The sequence below is a fragment of the Artemia franciscana genome, chromosome 12 (genome assembly GCF_032884065.1).
Source record: "Artemia franciscana chromosome 12, ASM3288406v1, whole genome shotgun sequence".
Lineage (NCBI taxonomy): Eukaryota > Metazoa > Arthropoda > Branchiopoda > Anostraca > Artemiidae > Artemia > Artemia franciscana.
In genome coordinates, this window is record NC_088874.1 from 21,895,596 (window position 1) to 21,914,694 (window position 19,099).

At 35.5% G+C, this 19,099-nt stretch overlaps 1 protein-coding gene across 4 annotated transcripts in view; it reads right to left on the bottom strand.

Moving 5' to 3' along the window:
- LOC136033853 (polypeptide N-acetylgalactosaminyltransferase 11-like) overlaps positions 1-19,099 on the bottom strand; it is a 48,896-nt gene that overhangs the window by 24,351 nt on the left and 5,446 nt on the right. For all 4 annotated transcript variants that reach the window (XM_065714815.1, XM_065714814.1, XM_065714816.1 and 1 more), the window contains exons 2-4: positions 15,181-15,699; positions 9,167-9,539; positions 695-812 (exon numbers count right to left, since the gene is read on the bottom strand). In XM_065714815.1, coding sequence (XP_065570887.1) covers positions 695-812; positions 9,167-9,539; positions 15,181-15,670 — 981 coding nt within the window. In that variant the 5' untranslated portion in view covers positions 15,671-15,699. The remainder of the gene's footprint in view (positions 1-694; positions 813-9,166; positions 9,540-15,180; positions 15,700-19,099) is intronic.

Sequence of the window (19,099 nt, forward strand, 5' to 3'; positions counted from 1 at the left end):
CCGACATAATCAGACTTTGACGATGGAGACATTTGGAGCACGTTCACCGTATAGACAACCATAGACTCCAAAAGTAGCTATAAACCGGCAACCATCAGGAAGTTGCAAAAATGAAAATAAGCGTGTCAAAAATGAAAATGAACAGCAAAGATACGCGCGGTTATAAGATAAACAAAAACGAGAAAGTGTTTACCAGTTCAACCCCAAAGCAATCGCAGTGAAAACCTAAATTTATCAATAAAAAAAAGTCATCTTTGGAAGTATTTCAAACATATTTCCTTTGAGAAAAATATGCGGGTTGATTCTGAACAGGAAGCATTTGCTAAGCACATCCTTGAAATGGGAAATAGAAATTTTCCTAAAAATCTTCTTAATGAAATTGAATTACCGGAAGACATAATTTTCAGCGGCAATTTAATTGAGGAAGTTTTTGAAGAATGTTTGTCTAAACAAAGTTTCAATTGGATGAAAGATCGAGTTATTTTAGCTTCGATCAACAATGAAGTTAGTAAAATAAATGCGAAAAATGTCGATCGCCTCCCAGGAGAATACAAATCGTATAAAAGTTACGATTCTGTGAAAGATAAAAAAAAGGAGGAATTGAATTTACTCCAGAATTCTTCAATTTAATTGAAACTACAGATTTACCACCGCATGACTTATAAATTAAGAAAAATACGATAGTTTAACTTACCCTGAATGAAATTTCGAGATTTTCTCCTCCCCAAACATCCATTCCTGGGTCATATGCACCTAAATCTTCGAAATACTTCTTGTCCATAGCAAAAAGCCCACCAGCCATTGTTGGGGACCTGAAAAACATTCTTCCATTTATTAATTCAAAATGTTTTTACACAGCAAACAAACCATTTAGTTAGGTGCAAACAAAAATGTCTCATAAAAATGATATACATCACACCTTGTTTTCTGATGCTTAGGAATATACACCATAATAAAGATTAATAGATCACAGGGTTATGATCTTGCTACACCTCCTCCCCTTTACAGCTGTGTTAAAAAATAAAATTAACCACACAAAGCGAACGCCGAGAGAGTATAATCCAATAGAAAAGCTGTAAAATAAACTCCCAGACAACACTATGTTTTTACTTAAAGTCAAAGTATAAATATATTGTCTTTATACAGAAGTAACTAGATCAGTAGTGCTCTATACCGTTTTTTCACAAGATAAAAATTACGAGTTCGTAGGATAAACATAGAAGATATTTTGCAAAACAGAAGAAAACCGACCAAAGTCTTGACTTGTCCGTGTTGGTAAACATTTTCCCGAACGGTGCAGTACGCAATGAGGAATAGCTTTATCATTGTAACATCAAAAAAAAATGTCCGGTTATGCCACGTGACTAAACGAGGGCCACTAGCCATAACTCAACTCAACTTTTTCTTTATTCAACTCAAAAAATACACAAACAATATTATGCCCCAACAGAGAGCAGAGCTCGTAAGGCTGGGACGTGCAAAAGCATAAGAAAAAACATCAACATCTCATCGTAATAATGATTTCAAAACATAATACGGTAAAAGACAAACAAAATAGAAAAAACTCATAAAAGATAAGTAAATATACAAATATCGGGCAGGAGGGGCGTGGGAGGCCATCCCAGACACAGGGACACAAAATAAGAAGATCAAATAATTTAATAATCCATACACCATGCATCAAGCACTAGTTGTACTCTTTGACAAGAACACTCAGAAGTCAGCACAAGAGACCATCAGTACAATAAAATTGTGGACCAATACTGCTTTGAGGATATAATCACTGTCAAGACCAAATATAAGCTAAACTTGTTCTGTGCAATGTATTCATGTCCTACAAGCTGCAGTAGGACATTATGTCCTACAGTACAGAAGAAGTTGATCTCATATCCGATCTTGACAGTGATTATATGCTTAAAGTGGCATTGGTCCACAGTTCTGAATGTCGTATTACAGAGGCTAGGCTAGAGGCAGAAGGCTAGGAAAAATGGGCTATCGGTATTTACTAGGAGTAGGCTGGAGACCAGATTACATGACAATCCTTCAAGTTTCATAGTAAATTTGGGATATATTCTATAGATATTCTGGAACCATATTATAGCAATAATGGTAATAATTTTCTGCAAAATGGCAACAATTTCAACATTTTCAATATGTCCCAGAAATTCATTTTCTTTTTCGACAGAAGTTTTCTCATCTAAATCTTATATGGAAAATGGCTGTAGAACGTGCGTTTGAAACGGTATCTATATCCTACCTGCTCTTCAAACTCAGAGCAATAACGGGAACCTGAACTGCCAAATATAGTTAATTAACTATTTTATTAAATATCAATTCTATCAATAATTTTAAGATTACTAATAAACTGAAATGTATGCGACACCGACTAGCTGAAATGGTTGAGATAAAAAATCACTTATTGTGATGAGGAAATTGGCAAATTGACTTATGTTTAGCAGGGGTGTCAATAGACAAGCGCATATTTTTCTCAGTGTAGAACACAAAGTGATAGTAGTAGAATAAATAAGCAATATTTCACTTAGAAAATATTATCACATTTCTTTCAATGTCAGAGATGGATGTCGGAGCGTCAGTTGAAACTCCCTTTCTTACACTCCATGATGTACGTAAAGCTTTCAACTCTCTGATTCACGCCGCTTTGCTACTTCACGCACGAAACTTGGGTGACGGTCTCTTGTGTTGACGCCTCCTGAGTGTTCCTGTCTAAGACCCAGACTAGTACTTGATTCATGGTGTATGGCTGGTGGCCCTCATTTAGTCAAACAGTTCGTGGTAACGAACTGTAGTAAGGAGCGACCCGGCTCAATAGTAACCAAAACTCTAAAAAATTGAATTTTGATATCAATAGCTACATCAAAAGAATCGCATTTTAATGCTGATTTTAAATATATAAGTTTCATCAAGTTTAGTCTTACCCATCAAAAGTTACGAGCCTGAGAAAATTTGCCTTATTTAAGAAAATAGGGGAAACACCCCCTAAAAGTCGCAGAATCTTAACAAAAATGACACCATCAGATTCAGCGTATCAGAGAACCCTACTGTAGAAGTTTCAAGCTCCTATCTACAAAAATGTGGAATTTTATATTTTTTGCCAGAAGACAAATCACGGGTGCGTGTTTATTTGTTTGTTTTTTTGTTTTTCTTTTTCCCAGGGGTCATCGTATCGACCAAGTGGTCCTAGAATGTCGCAAGAGGGCTCATTCTAACGGAAATGAAAAGTTCTAGTGCCCTTTTTAAGTGACCAAAAAAATTGGAGGGCATCTAGGCCCCCTCCCACGCTCATTTTTTTCCAAAAGTCAACGAATCAAAATTTTGAGATAGCCATTTTGTTCAGCATAGTCGAAAACCATAATGACTATGTCTTTGGGGATGACTTACTCCCGCGCAATCCCTGGGGGAGGGGCTTGCAAGTTACAAACTTTGACCAGTGTTTACATATAGTAATTGTTATTGGGAAGTGTACAGACGTTTTCAGGAGGATTTTATTTTGTTTGGGGGTGGGGCTGAGGGGACGGGGCTATGTTGGAGGATCTTTCCTTGGAGGAATCTGTCATGGGGGAAGAAAAATTCAATGAAAAGGGCGCAGGAATTTCTAGCATTACTATAAGAAAACAATGAAAAATAAACATGAAAACGTTTTTTCAAATGAAAGGAAGGAGTAGCATTGAAACTTAAAACGAACAGAGATTATTACGCATATGAGGGGTTCTAAAAATATTTTAGCATAAACAGCGAGGTATTTAGGAGGAGATAAATACCTCGCTCTTTATGCTAAAGTATTTTTAGTAATTTCAACTATGTATTCTACGGCCTTTCTGATTCAGGGGTCATTCTTAAAGAATTGGGACAAAACTTACGATTTAGTGTAAAGAGCGAGGTATTAGCGAGGGTACAAACCCCCTCGTATACATAATAAAAATATAAGATTATGAAAGTTTGTTACGTAAGTTACTTTTTAAGTTACGTAAATTTTTTACTAATAAAAACATTCGGTAAAAATTAAAAGTTCTAGTTGCCTTTTTAAGTAACCGAAAAATTGGAGGGCAACTAGACCTCCTTCTCCACCCCTTATTTCTCAAAATTGTCTGATCGAAACTAAGAGAAAGCCACTTAGCCAAAAAAAGAATTAATATACAAACTTCATTTTAATAACTTTAGCAAGGTATAAAGCAAAATATTAAAAATCCAAGACTAGAATTGCAGTATATAAGTTCAAAAGCAAAACACTTAACAAAACACTTAATACTTAATAAGTTATTTCTGATTTACCTTGAAACTAGCCCGAGCTACAATACAAAGTAAAAAACTGTAATACACGTCTGAATCATTTCAATGATCCTACTCTCTAAACATTTTGAGTAAACAACTTTATGGTTTACATTTCGGACATTTTTAATACAAGGAAAAATATTTACAATAAAATATTTTCCATCTTCTGCATCAGTGTAAACTGATGCAGAAGATGGATAGAAGATTGGATAGAAATATAGCGTTGTCTGGGAGTTTATTTTACAGCTTTTCTATTGGATTGTATTCTATCAGTTTTCCTTAGGCTTACATATTGCCTGAGAGATTGAGATTTTTTAGTTTTTATGTATCACATCCTTCTCTGGGTTAGGTTTATTTTGACCACATCTCCACTCCTCTCAGTGACGACAACTTTACGAAAAAAATACTTTAAACCTTACACATCACCTACACTCCTTTTTAAATAGATTAAATAGTAGCCGAATCGCAACCAATAAAAAAGCAATCGACATTCCCGTAATGAAAGGCGTCCTTCCACCACAGGAATCCCTTCTCACTGTGGCCTTTCTTACTAATTCAAATTTTTTTCCAAATGGTGACCCGTCATGTCTTTAACACAAAACAAAAATCCTAATAGTGTTTCAGATTCATATTTAACCCTCTTCTTCTTTTTGATGTGAATCAGTCGGTGATCGAAAGTTCATGTGACTTCTTAGCTAGACGATTTTTTTTTCTTAGAATACTTAAGAGTCAGATTGATAATTTCAGTTTCATCACTTTTGGACAGGAACTACCTATTATTAAATCAAAGGTTAAGTACGAAAGGCATTGCTGAAAAATTCACTTTTTGAAAACAATAACAGATTAACTTTTTTTTCTTTAATTAAGTTGAGTAGATCCGATATCTTTCTTTGCCAGGGTCACACTTCCTCACACATTTTAATTCAATATCTATCGATTAGTCTCTGTTGTATAAGTCAATAGCAAAATTATCTTGCAATATGTAATTTCTCAACTTTCTGGTAAAATGGTATTTTAGGGTTTGGCTAGAGGTTTTACTAATCAAAATATTTACAGAGAATAGATATTAGAGTTTACCAAATATATGATTACTTCTACCATCTTTTGTAGCAACTGATATCTGGATTCCGATAAAATCTTGGTCCCATGTGCCGAAGTTTCACGATAGCGTTGATGAAACAATTTAGATTTCGCTTACTTATTTGAACAGTTTACCGCAAAAAAATTCAAACAAGGTAAGTAACTTTCATGGGGTGAACTCCAAGTTGCAATCCTCCTCGATACTCATTAACAGATCTACATCACATCTCTGAATAATAAGGGCAATAATACTAATGTTCCAACTCTAAGCTTCTATCATAACAAAACCACTTTGGGCCAATACAACAGCACACGCTTTTCGGTCCACTCAAATATGTTCAGGGCTTCACTCTTTCCTACCTTCCGCGAAGATTCTACTTCTTAAAAACTTTCAAATAAACACTTTTTTTGTCCAAATAAACTTTTAGTTTTCATAAGCTATTAATCTAGCCTAAGGTTCAATTATAATTTCCTTGTGTAATTATACAAGTGGAACTACAATTATCATTCAATTAAACCTTTATCCATAAAACAGTGCCAAGCTATCAAATTTTGTTTGCATTAATAGACGTAGAAGTCTGACCCAACCTCGTGTTTCACATATAATCTTGATTGATTTATAATCACTCATAGAATTACCTGAAACATCCCTAGCCAATTCTTTCGAACACTCCTTGAGTGTCCTTATGTACTTTTCAAAGTGCGCACGTTTACAGACCATAAATGAGGGCTCTCGTTAGCGTAGCTTAACCTATCCTATACCAATCTTAGATTTAAGAGCAATTTTGTAATTTTGTTCAAACTTTATCTCAACTCCCAAAACATTCTACAGCTTTGCTATTCTACTCTAAACATTGTCACTGCTTAGAGTAGTACAATTAAGGAATTATCTTCCTTAGTAATAATACTACCTAGGCAAAGAAAGCTGTGAACTTGGTCAATATTGTAAAAGCTAAGTTTACAGCTGTACTACATTTATTCCTCACTCAAGTGATTTAATCTTCTTAATATTAGTTTCAAAACCTACTGATCGTTAGGCAAAATAGAACCCACTCATTGAATCGCGAATTGAAGTGACTAAAATGAACTCTATTTCCTTTGGTTATAATTGTTACCCACAAATACGATTTCTTATCAACTAAGATACTTCTCTGGTAATAGTGGAGTTAAATAATCACAACAAGGACAGATGGATCTGGCTAACGTCCTAAAAAATGATTTCATATCAGTCAATGATATTAAATAATATCTGATAATCTAGGCTATCATACAAATAAGAAGCCACTGATTCAAAACAATAAACACACTGATTAAATATAAAGAATCAGCCATTTTAGGGTCATTTTATGCTTGAAATATGAAAAAAAAACAGTCATGGTAAATTTCGATACTGAAGCCTTTGTTTTCAGCTTTTTGTCAGACGATATAGTTTAATGCAACACTGCTTGCAGGGAAAAAAACAAAGAGGATGCAACTTTGCCGAAAATTTTGTCACTTACAGCAATTCAATTTGATCGCGGAAACGGAGTTAAAATGCTTGATTTAAAAAAAAAAAAATCAAATCTTCCGAAGAATACAACTGAGTTGGATTTAAATAAATTATTAAATAAAAAAAACAAGTTTTTTTTAAATGAAAGTAAGGAGCAACATTAAAACTTAAAATGAACAGAAATTACTCCGTATATGAAAGGAGCTTTGCTTTTAACGTTGCTCCTTACTGTCATTTAAAAAAACTTGTTTTTTTATTTAATTTCTGGACGATTTTGAATTAATGCATGTTTTGATCTTGGCTCTCCGCACATAAACAATTAAAACGAAATTTGCATATTAATTAATTGCAATTAATCGGAAGATTTTAAGAAAAAGGAGCGATTCAGGAGGCCTAGTGGCCCTCCAATTTTTTGATTACTTAAAAAGGCAACTAGAACTTTTAATTTTTTACGAACGTTTTTATTGGTAAAAAATATACGTAACTTACGAATTAACTTACGTAACGAACTTCTATCTTCATATGTTTTTATTGCGTATTTGAGAGGGTTCAACCCTCGTCGATACCTCGCTCTTTACATTAAAGCTTAAATTTTGTCCCAATTCCTTAAGAATGACCTCTGAATCACAAAGGCCGTAGAATAAATAGTTGAAATTACTAAAAATACTTTAGCGTAAAGAGTGAAATATTACGAAGAGGTAAACCTCTCATATGCGTAATAATTTTTGCTCGTTTTAAATTTTAATGCTGCTCCTTGTCATATGAAGGAGAACTTTCCGTAGAAAGAACTTTTCATATTTATTTTTTTATTGTTTTTTTTAATAATGCTATAAAATCCTGCGCCCCCTTCATTGAAATTCTCTTCCCCCATCAGAAGTTCCTCCATGGAAATATCCTCTCACGTAATCCCCCCCTCAACTCTCCCCCTTAAACCAAAAAAACCTGAAAACGTCTGTACTCTTCCCAGTAACCATTACTTTATGTAAACACAGGTCAAAATTTATAACTTGCAGCCCCTCCCACGGAGACTGCGGGGGCGTAAGTCGTCCCTAAAGACATAGTTATTAAGTTTTTCAACTATGGTGAATAAAATGGCTATCTCAGAATTTTGATACGGTGGCTTTTGGGGAAAAATGAGCGTGGGAGGGGGCCTAGGTGCCTTCCAATTTTTTTGGTCACTTAAAAGGGAACTAGAACTTTTAATTTCTGTTAGAATGAGCCCTCTCGCGACACTCTAGGACCACACAGTCGATACGATCACCCCCGGGACAAAAAAAAAACAAACAAAAAAACAAATAAACACGCATCTGTGATCTGTCTTATGGCAAAAAATGCAAAATTACACATTTTTGTAGATAGGAACTTGAAACTTCTAGAATAAGGTTCTCTGATACGCTGAATCTGATGCTGGATTTTCGTTAAGATTGTATGACTTTTAGGGGGTGTTTCCCCCTATTTTCTAAAATGAGGCAAATTTTCTCAGGCTCGTAACTTTTGATAGGTCAGACTGATCTTGATGAAACTTATAAATTTAAAATTAGTATTAAAATACAATTCTTTTGATGTAACTATTGGTATCAAAATTCCATTTTTTAGAGTTTCGGTTATTATTGAGCCGGGTCGCTCCTTACTACAGTTCGTTACCACGAACTGTTTGATAAGAAAAAAGATTTTTCAATTGCTATGTCATTTTAATATTATGCAAAACAAGTTGTGATTGATCCTTTTCGTTTACCTTATATGTAATTGCGGTCTTGGCAACTTGTGTGACTCACAGAATCTTTCAGGCAAGCCAGTTTCTGCAGTATTGATTCCAAGCCTCGGAGAGTATAGACATCTTATTATATTTACCCGTTTAGGTAAGATTAACTGTTTTACTTAATATATCTCTCCATAAGTGTTTACTTTCACGTTCACTTATAATTATAATCAGTTTTCCTAAATCACAGTTCACTAAATCACTATAGACCTGAATTGAATCATCCAAATACCAAAGATTAATGATACCGATCTTTAGAACAATCTAACATACTTTTCCCCCAAATGTGTTTACGTTTATTGCAAAGGATTGGAATCTCCTCATTACTTATTGTGAACTAAAGCAAGTATTTCTGGGTTCTTCTACTTGACTGATGCTGTTAAATTTAGTTCAAAATAAAAGTCTTTTGGACACAAATCGTTATTACTGCCACATCAATTAGCCAATTTATTTACAATTTTCTCTAGAGTAGGATCATATGATTAAAAGAAACAATAATTTGCTGCTACATTTAAAACAATTCAGTTAAAAAAGGCAAAGAAACTTACTCTATGGGTTTTACAAAGTCTTCTTCTGCCTTAAGCTTTTTCCTTAACGAATCCCACTTGAAATGAAGACCCCAGTTGAAACCCCCTCTCACCAAAGGTGAAGCTGTATAAACAAACGTATCAGGACTGATCATATCGATGACAGGTGTCACCACCGTGCTTCTATTTTCTGAAATCCTACTCAACAATGGCTCAATCCAACCTTCGTTTACTTCAACATGGCTATCAAGAAATAGTATTACCTTCGCTGAGGCAATCTTTGCACCATAAAGTCGAGCTCGTATCAAGCCTTCATGTTGTGGTGTTCGATAAACTTTAAACTTCTTGGGATAGTTATGAGCAACAAAATTCCTTATATTTTCATATGTTTCGCCTGAAACAAGCAGAAAATAAATTCAAACAAAATATGACACCCGTAACATCAGTAGTAAGAGCACAAGTAAACCGTGCTGAGGCTAAGGTTATATAAGACAGCATCTGAAACAAGGGATATATATAGCAAAATAATGTTTAAACTAAATGGTTGCTGCTATGAAGAAAGCTAGGCTATTTATCATTCTTCATTTCGGGTACAAGACTTCCATGGAGTGATAACTTTACAAAAAAACAATTCCTATTTTAGGCCGTGTGTTTTTTTTTTGTCATATTATCAGCCAAAAAAAAGGAAAGAAAATAACCATAATAACTAAGTTTACTGAAAAACAAGAGCTAAGAGCTCATATGGCTCATACAGGCACGATGAGATATCATTTATAATAAAAAAAGAAAAATGAGATTGTGTGAAAAATAAAATAAACAGTCATTTAAATGGCATTACCCCTGTGATTAAGAAAATAGACAAGACCTTTATGTATACGGAAATACGGTTTTAAATTGTATTCAACATTTATTGTGGAAAAGTTTTAATATTGTGGAGGTTAAATTTTGCAAAGAAAATATTTTGTAAATAGAAATGTCAGGTGAGAATATAAACAAGATCTAAGAGCTCATATGGCACTTGTGACGAGGCGAGAAGAGCTAAGAGCCAAAAGATCATATGGTATGAGCTCTAACAAAATTCTATGAATCAATAGATTGATTTAAAAAGGAAAATAAGAGGCTTAATGCCGGTCAGGATTTAAAATGAGAGCTCTGAGTCATGATGTCCTTCTAAATATCAAAATTCATTAAGATCCGATCACCCACTCGTAAGTTATAAATACCTATTTTTTTTTCTAATTTTTCCTCTCCCTTTATTATCAAGTCAAATTGTGCAGCTCCCTGACACGCATACCAATTTTCATCGTCCTAGCAAGTTCAGAAGCACCAAACTCGCCAAATCACTGAACCCCTCCCCCCAACTCCCCCAAAGAGAGCAAATCCAGTACGATTCTGTCGATCACGTATCAAGGACATTTGTTTATTCTATCGACCAAGCTTCATCCCGATTCCTCCACTCTAAGTGTTTTTCCAAGATTTCCCCCTCCAACTCCACCCCCCAATGTCAAAAGATCTGGTCGGGATTTGAAATAAGAGCTCTGAGACATGAATTCCTTCTAAAAATCAAATTTCATTAAGATCCGATCATCTATTCGTAAGATAAAAATACCCCAATTTTCACGTTTTCCAAGAATACCGGTTTCCCCCTCCAACTCCCCCCAATGTCATAGGATCTGGTCGGAATTTAAAATTAGAACTTTAAAGCACAAGATCCTTCTAAATATCAAATTTCATTTAGATCTGGTCACTCTTTCGTAAGTTACAAATACCTCTATTTTCAATATTACCCCCCCCCCCCCAATTCCACCAAAGAGAGCAGATCCGGTCCGGTTATGTCAGTCACGTATCTTAGACAGGTTTCTATTCTTCCCATCCAGTTTCATCCTGATCTCACCGCTTTAAGTATTTTCTAAGATTTCCGGTCCCCACAACTGCCCCCCCCCAATTACGCTTAATCCGGTTGAGATTAAAATAAGAGATCTGAGTTACGAGGTCGTTCTAAATATGGAGTTTCATAAAGATCCGATCATTCCTTCGTAAGTTAAAAATACATCATTTTTTCTTATTTTTCAGAATTAACCCCCCCCCCCCCAATAGAGCGGATCCGTTCCAATTATTTAATTCACGTATGCAAAACTTCTGCTTATTTTTCCCACCAAGTTTCATCCCGATCCCTCCAATCTAAGCGTTTTCCATTATTTTAGGTTCCCTCACCCCAAACTTCCCCCAATGTAACCAGATCCGGTCAAGATTTAAAATAAGAGCTTTGAGACACGATATCCTTCTAAATATCAAATTTCATTGAGATCCGATCACCCGTTTGTAAGTTAAAAATAAATCATTTTTTCTAATTTTCAGAATTAACCCCTCCCCCAACTACCCCAAAGAGAGCGGATCCGTTCCGGTTATGTCAATCATGTATCTAGGACTTGTGCTTATTTTTCCCACCAAGTTCCATCCCGATCCCTCCACTCTAAGTGTTTTCCAAGTTTTAGGTTTCCCCTCCCAACTCCCCCCCCCAATGTCACTAGATCTGGTCGGGATTTGAAATAAGAGCTCTAAGACACGATATCCTTCTAAACATCAAATTTCATTGAGATCCGATCACCCGTTCGTAAGTTAAAAATACCTCATTTTTTCTAATTTTTCAGAATTACCCCCCCCCCCCCCCCAACTACCCCAAAGAGAGCGGATCCGTTTCAATTTTGTCAATCATGTATCTGGGACTTGTGCTTATTTTTCCCATCAAGTTTCATCCCGATCCCTCCACTCTAAGTGTTTTCCAAAATATTAGGTTTCCCCCCTCCAACTCCCCCCAATGTCATCAGATCCGGTCGGGATTTAAAATAAGAGCTCTGAGACACAATATCATTCCAAACATCAAATTTCATTAAGATCCCATCACCCACTCATAAGTTAAAAATACTTCATTTTTTCTATTTTTTCCGAATTAACCGGCCCCCCACTCCCCCCCCCCCAGATGGTCAAATCGGGAAAAAGACTATTTATAATTTAATCTGGTCCGGTCCCTGATACGCTTGCCAAATTTCATTGTCCTAGCTTACCTGGAAGTGCCTAAAGTAGCAAAACCGGGACCGACAGACAGACCGACAGAATTTGCGATTACTATATGTCACTTGGTTAATACCAAGTGCCATAAAAAACTAATAAAATGTAGATTGATAGTTTAATATATAATGATATTCATCCTTAAAAGTCTCAGCAATTTTGGATTTATTAACTTTATAAAAGAGAAAACATTAAAATATATTTTATTTTCAGTAAAGTGCAAATAACGTTCTGGTCTTTAGAAGGCATAGGAGGCATTAGCCCTACTTCTGCTTGTGGTAGTTCCAGTTTATTTCTAGTTTGACTTGATTATATATTGCAATTTCTATTTGTTTTGGTTTTCATTTACCTATTAATAATGATTTATGGTCGTTATATGCTTAAATTACTATTTATTTCTGCTCGTCTTATGCTTAATATAATTTTTTACTATTACCCGAAAATCGCTTTTCTAAAAAAAATATTAATTTCTGTTCGTTTTTAATAGACATGGTTTTTAATGACATAGTGTACATGGTATGCACATATTTTCTTTTTAGTTAAAAATGTCCCTCAATATGCCCTGCAAGTTTCAACTTAATAAATTTAGCCATTCCTTAGACATCGAGAATATGCTCTTTTGACAACCTTGACTGCAAATACATATTGTGTCATTTGATCTAGTCTTACATCCCTCTCAACTTTCCCTGAAGGTTACAATCTAACAGTCTATTCTGTTCCTGGGATATTGCATGTACGCCATTTTGAAAACCTGGATGCACTTAAACTCTTTTGATTTAAAGAGTTAAAACTTTTTTGATTAACAGTTGTAGCAATAGCAGTAGCTGGCACAGCCACAGTTACAGCCGCAAAAGTAGTAGCCATATACGCAGTCACAAGAACTCGCAGTCACAGGTAATCGAAGTCGCGTGTATCTATAGTCTTAAGCAGTATCAGTTTCAAGCAGTCGCAGTCACAAGTAGTTGCAGTCGCAAGCAGTCATATTTTCAAGTAGTCACAGTCAAAAGTAGTTGCATTCGCAATTGCATGTAGTCGCAGCCACAATTAGTCACTTTAGCAATAGCGGTAGTAGGAGTAATAGCAGTAATAGTATACACATAGTGTCTTTTGATTAGTTTGACATTCCCCTCAACATGATTTGAAAGTTTCAACTAAGTGCCCTAAGTTGTTCCTGATATACTGCTAATACGCCCCTTTGACAACTTGCATGTGCAGAGTGTGTTTTGATTTAGTTCAATATCCCCCTCAACATTCCCTGACAGTCGTAAATTATTACAGTATCTTTAGCCGTTTTGCAAACCCAGGATCAAACATACCCCCTCTCATTATTCAAACCTGTATATAAACAATAGACAAATTGTATAGCTAAGAGCCCTTGCCCAAAGTGTTGTAGGGGGGGGGGGGCATGGCATACCTGAAGGCATAGTTATTTGGACTTTTCAACTATTTTGAACAGAACAACTATCTCAAAATTTTGATAAGAATTCTTTGGATGGAAGACAGCTAAAAGAGGCATGGGAAAGGGGCTGGTTACCTTTCAATTATTTTTTACTCTTAAAAAGGGCATTAGAAGTTTCAATTACCAATCAAACGAGCCCATTCAGTTTGTATAGCCCCCTTCCATGGGAAATAACCTAAAAAAATAATACATTGAAGCTTTATTGCTCTTTGCTTAGCACTGCCTATGATTACACAATCAATTTTTGGAAGGTAAACTTGCTTTATTCTGATTTTATATTGACTATTAAAAATTACCTAACCAGGGTAATTCTGGCAAGCCTCTAATTGAACATAACTTCATTCCTTATAGTATTGCTAATTCACTGCAAGTTTGCCATGAAAGAGTTGAAAACCTGCCAAAATAATTATAATTTTGCGCAATGATGGAAAACTATTTCTTTTTCTGCCTAAAAACAAACTCAGTGTCTTGTCCTGCCTTGTGTTTACTCTGTGTTTAAACAAAATTCAAAATTTCAATTAGGATTAGAAACTGATAAATTTTCTAAGCCTTCCTCAAACAGCAAAAATTAAGTATATACGTTATTAAGTGATTATTTTAGAAAATATGAAATGATAAAAATATTGGTTAACTTAAGTTTCACGTTGAATCTTGATATATACTTCATCTGCCTTAAATTTAAAAGTGTGATCTATTCCATTGGTTTGTTTCTGCAATCTAATTGTACAAGCCGACGATGTTATTCCTTATTTCTTGAGAAAAAATAGAGTCACCTCTTTCGAACCTCATCGGTTCAAGTATTATGACTCTTGAAATGTGGGCGCTTGAAAAAGCAGAGGAATTGTTTATGAGCACTTTGGGGCACCCATGTAACTGACCGTGTGTCAAACAAAAATCTGTATGAAAAAGGTTGTGCATTCCGATTTTCCAGGGCTATGGCGAAAAAAAGGGTGAAATGGCTACAACACCATTTATGGTTGAAGGACGACAGATTGCTAAAGCGGTAATCCTTTTGGGGATAAACAAAAGGCAGATCGTACCCGAGTGGGATGGGATGAGAGTGGGATAAATAAGAAAAGATTTAAAGGAAACTGGAACTTCATAGAGGGGGGTGAAGCTTAACATAGACAGGGATGGAGAAAGAGCATGACACTTGTGTTGGCCTGTAGGGAGCTGGTGCTGCAGTGAGCTTTAATACTAGTAGGAGTATTGCTTCTTTCGTGGTAAATACTAAGCCAGTAAAAAGAGCAATTTTGATAGCCACAAATTTTTTACAAGAAACTTTAGGTTCTGTGGTCAAACTGAGATATTTTATGGTGAACTTATTTTTTTTGGCAGAAGCTATCATTTGACAAGAACTCCACTTCTCGTTCAAACTACCGTTTCTTCTAATAAGAACAAAAATATGTAAATTCAAAGTTATGCATACATAAACAAAAATTAAATTTCCGCAACTCAAACTAAATGAGATGGACACTTATAGCTAATTAAATAATGATAAACTTACGATCGTCACTATTATCATCAACAATAATAACTTCCTTTAGTAGCCGGTCGGGTGTTCGTCTCAAAATAGTTGTAACAGTCCTCCTTAGAGTTGATAAATCTTCATTATGGAAGCATACAATTATACTTGCCTCATCCAAAACGTTTGGAAATTTTTTCTTTTTACACAATTTATGCCTTGTATCTGGGATAGGACGAAAATCACCAATTCGTTTACTGATAAGAGTATTAAAGGCATATTTTTTGAAACCTTCTTCTCTGTACTTCCTATCTGCCTCGGAGTTTATCAAGCCGATTTCATCATCAAGGATCTGGGTAAAATTTGTGGGACCAGCAACGATAACTGGAAAGGCAGATTTCCACTTGTACTCTTGGATTTTCAGAGGGTTAAAAATGTGTGTCTTCCACAAGTAAACAACCACAGCCATCCATGACACAGATGATAGTACTGACCCCCAGATAAAAGGACTAATAAGCTTCATTCTACCCATTTCGGTTTCTTTCTTGTTAGAATAAAGGTCTGGAAAAAATAACAAAGATAATACTCAGGATGAATAAAATACACCTTGTTACTGCAAACGCCACAGAAAGATATGGAGAATACAATACCATAGGTGGAAAGAGGCACAACCTGAAGGGAGAAGATCAGAATATTTTCTTTAATGGACCGAATGACAAAACACAAGAAAGGTGAACTTCTTAAGTTTAGATGCAGTGTTTTGGACCAATTCTACCCAGTATGCATGGAAAACAATACTATAATTAAAACATTATTCAGAAATAATTACATTCTGGACACATAATACTAACCATGCTTCAAATTTGTGCATTGCTTTTAAACGTTTAATTAGTTGTTTGTTTTTCCCCATCTACATTTTGTTAAATTTCAATTTTTATGAGAAACATTTTGCCCTTTTTTTTAACTAATCCAGCTCCATGGCTCAAAATACAGCAAACAAATATATTGCCTCACTAATGCCATAATGAGACAAATGAACAAAAATATCATTATTTTTTAGCAATACTTTTTGGTGAATCACTTTGTTAAGTTCTTTTGTCTATATTCGTTGAATTATCAAAACCCAAACAGGAAATTTTTAGTGTTTCCCAAATTCATGGGTTCTTTTGTAAAAATAGAAACGTTTTCCTTTAAAAATGTCTTGTGTGAACTGTACTGTAGGATGATTCTTGACCAGTTTTTTACCAACATCCAAATTTAAAGTGTAATTTTAGGGGGGTATCAGGTATAGGCTCAAAATCCAGTTTACTGCTTCTAAACATGACCCATCGGTTAGTTTTGTGTAAGATCACATAAAAAGAATACTGTTTTTGTCTCAAAACAAACTGATAACAAAAAAAAAATCAGCATCAAGAGCTAACTGCATGGGCCAGGTATAGTATTTCTACTGAGGTTTGATGAACCCAGCATTTTGTCAGGGGAGAAGGGTCACAACGACCCTAAATATCAAGCTATTAGTAAGAATAGGCACTGAATGTACAAATGAGTATTTTCATTAGAAAGCTTAAGAAGTCCTTTTATATTAAGTCCTCTTCAAGCTGAAGCACCATCAAAGACCAAATGATGCCCTTAGAGCAATGTGTGATACCAACAGTTGTATTCTAAGAGTACATACCCTCAGCTCCTTCAAAGAAGCTTTTTCTCTTATGGCAGCGTCTACAAAGGCGAAAAGAACAGGATATTAGCTCTTTACTTGTTTTGATTAACTGAAGGAAGAAACAAGTAGAAACAGTACTTGAAGACAACACTTTATTTGTTTGGGTACATCCATCCAACTCTCTCCCTGAGGGTATTATCTCAACAAACCCATTTGTCGATCGCATAATCCAAGGGTTCAAAAGATGCATAAAACATAGCAGAGGCTATCCATTATCTCTTCGTCTGCTTCCTTTTGATATACCCTTGGATACATCAATATATGATCACTGTCATTAATTCTTGGGTGTTCACTCCATTGTCAACTTTCTATTGTAAGCAAGCCATACAATCCATCTCCATTCTCCTTTTTAAACAGTTCAAATCAGCTCACTTATTGAAAAACAAGATCCCAACCTTCATAGATATGGCTCAAACATGGTATCTTTAAATTAAAAATAAATCATAGGCAACAAAGAGCATTGTGGACACAATGTATTTTTATTTATTGATTTTTTTTTTATTTTTTTTAGACCATGGCGCTTCGTATATAAGGAGTTGCTGTAGAAACTTCGAAAGGGGCTCATTTAATTTGAAATCGAGAGTTCTATTTCCCTTTTTAATAGTCAAAAGTGACTGGAGAGCAACCCCCCCCCCAGACCCATCATTTCCCCAAACACATCCAATCAAAATTCTGAGATAGCCATTTTGTTCAGCATAGTTGAAATATACAGTATTTATGTATTTGAGGATGACAATCCCCTCCACAGCCCTCAGGGCAAGGGTGGTAAGTTATGCCCCAGGGCATATAAAGTTTTTTAGGAAAGGGTGGTCGTAAAAACTTTGGACAGGGCTCATTGTATTGGAAATCAGAAGTCCTAGTGCCCCTTTCAAGAATCGAAGTGATCAGAGGGCAACTAGAGACCCCTCCCCCTTCACATCCCATTTTCCCTAAATACATCCAATAGTTATTTTGTGATATCCGTTTGTTCAAAAAAGAGTCCAAAGATCACATAACGAGGCCTTCAGGATTGACACAGCCTGTCAAATCTGGTCATGTGAGCCTTACAGGAGGCTCATTTGATTGGACAAATATTAAGTTCTAGTTCCCTTTTAAGATTCGAAAGTGATGGAGGGACGCTAGCACCACCACCCCTCCCCGACACCCTTTTTTTCCCAAAAGCATCTAATTGAAATTGTGACATAGCCATTTTGTTCACCTAAAGGTCGTAACTGACATTTTTTTTCAAAACAAGATGGCAGCAGCTTCCTTTCTGTTATTTTCCCTTTTCATATTCTGCAGCCAGAGTACATAAATATGAAAGTGAAAGGTCCCAACTAGGAATGTTGAAAAGACTTGAAAGATGAGAATGTGAAAAATGAAAGATGAAAGATGAGAGATGAGAAAGACTTGAGAATGTTGAAAGATGTGAAAACCTTGTCCCACCTAAAGGTTGGAGTGGTAGTTATGACCTTTAGGTGGATCAGTTTTTATCAGATCGTGTCAGTTATGTCTATTAGTAAGTTCTGACCTTTCCTTCACAGTCTACAATGTTATGCTTGAAAAAAAGTTTTTCAATAAATTCTGGGCTAGCAGAAAGAAATCCAAGGTAAGAAGTGATATGATTTTTGTTTTATCTTGAATAACCAAACAATGCAAATTCGGTTTCCTACAAGAAAAGGTTGAGTAGCACGAGATAATGCCCGACTAGTAACGTCTGTTTCGTCCAATTATTTGCATTTCATCCAGAAAAAAATGTGCCAATGCAAGATCAGAAGTACCTACAAATGTTTTAGAATGCGTGTTAGTTAGCCTAGCAAAACCTCTATAGGCTGTGAGCAAAACTACCTTCAAATTTACCCTTGCTTGCTTACTGTTCCAAATTGGAACTTTATATCTTGCTTAACAAGGTCTACAGCATTAAAAGGGAGCTCCTGCCAGCAGTCTGAGTCAATACTCAGAAAACTGGGCTGGCTTGTGTCTGTACTCACATCAAGGAACAAAGGAAGAAATGCCTGTCCCCCACTCACTTCATTATGCATATAAGCCAACCTAGTTTTCAAAACATTGAGACTCTCCCTTAATTTGTATTAAGCGAGTGGAAGCGAAGTAGTAAATTTCCAGCGTTTCTTTTCAAATTGACCTAAATTCGCCTTTCCAGGGATTTTCCATGACTCGCCGAGTGTTATCAACCAAAGACATTTTGGACCAACTTGATGACATATCAGATGAAGAGTTGTCAGTTCGCAGTGATGGTGTTGATGA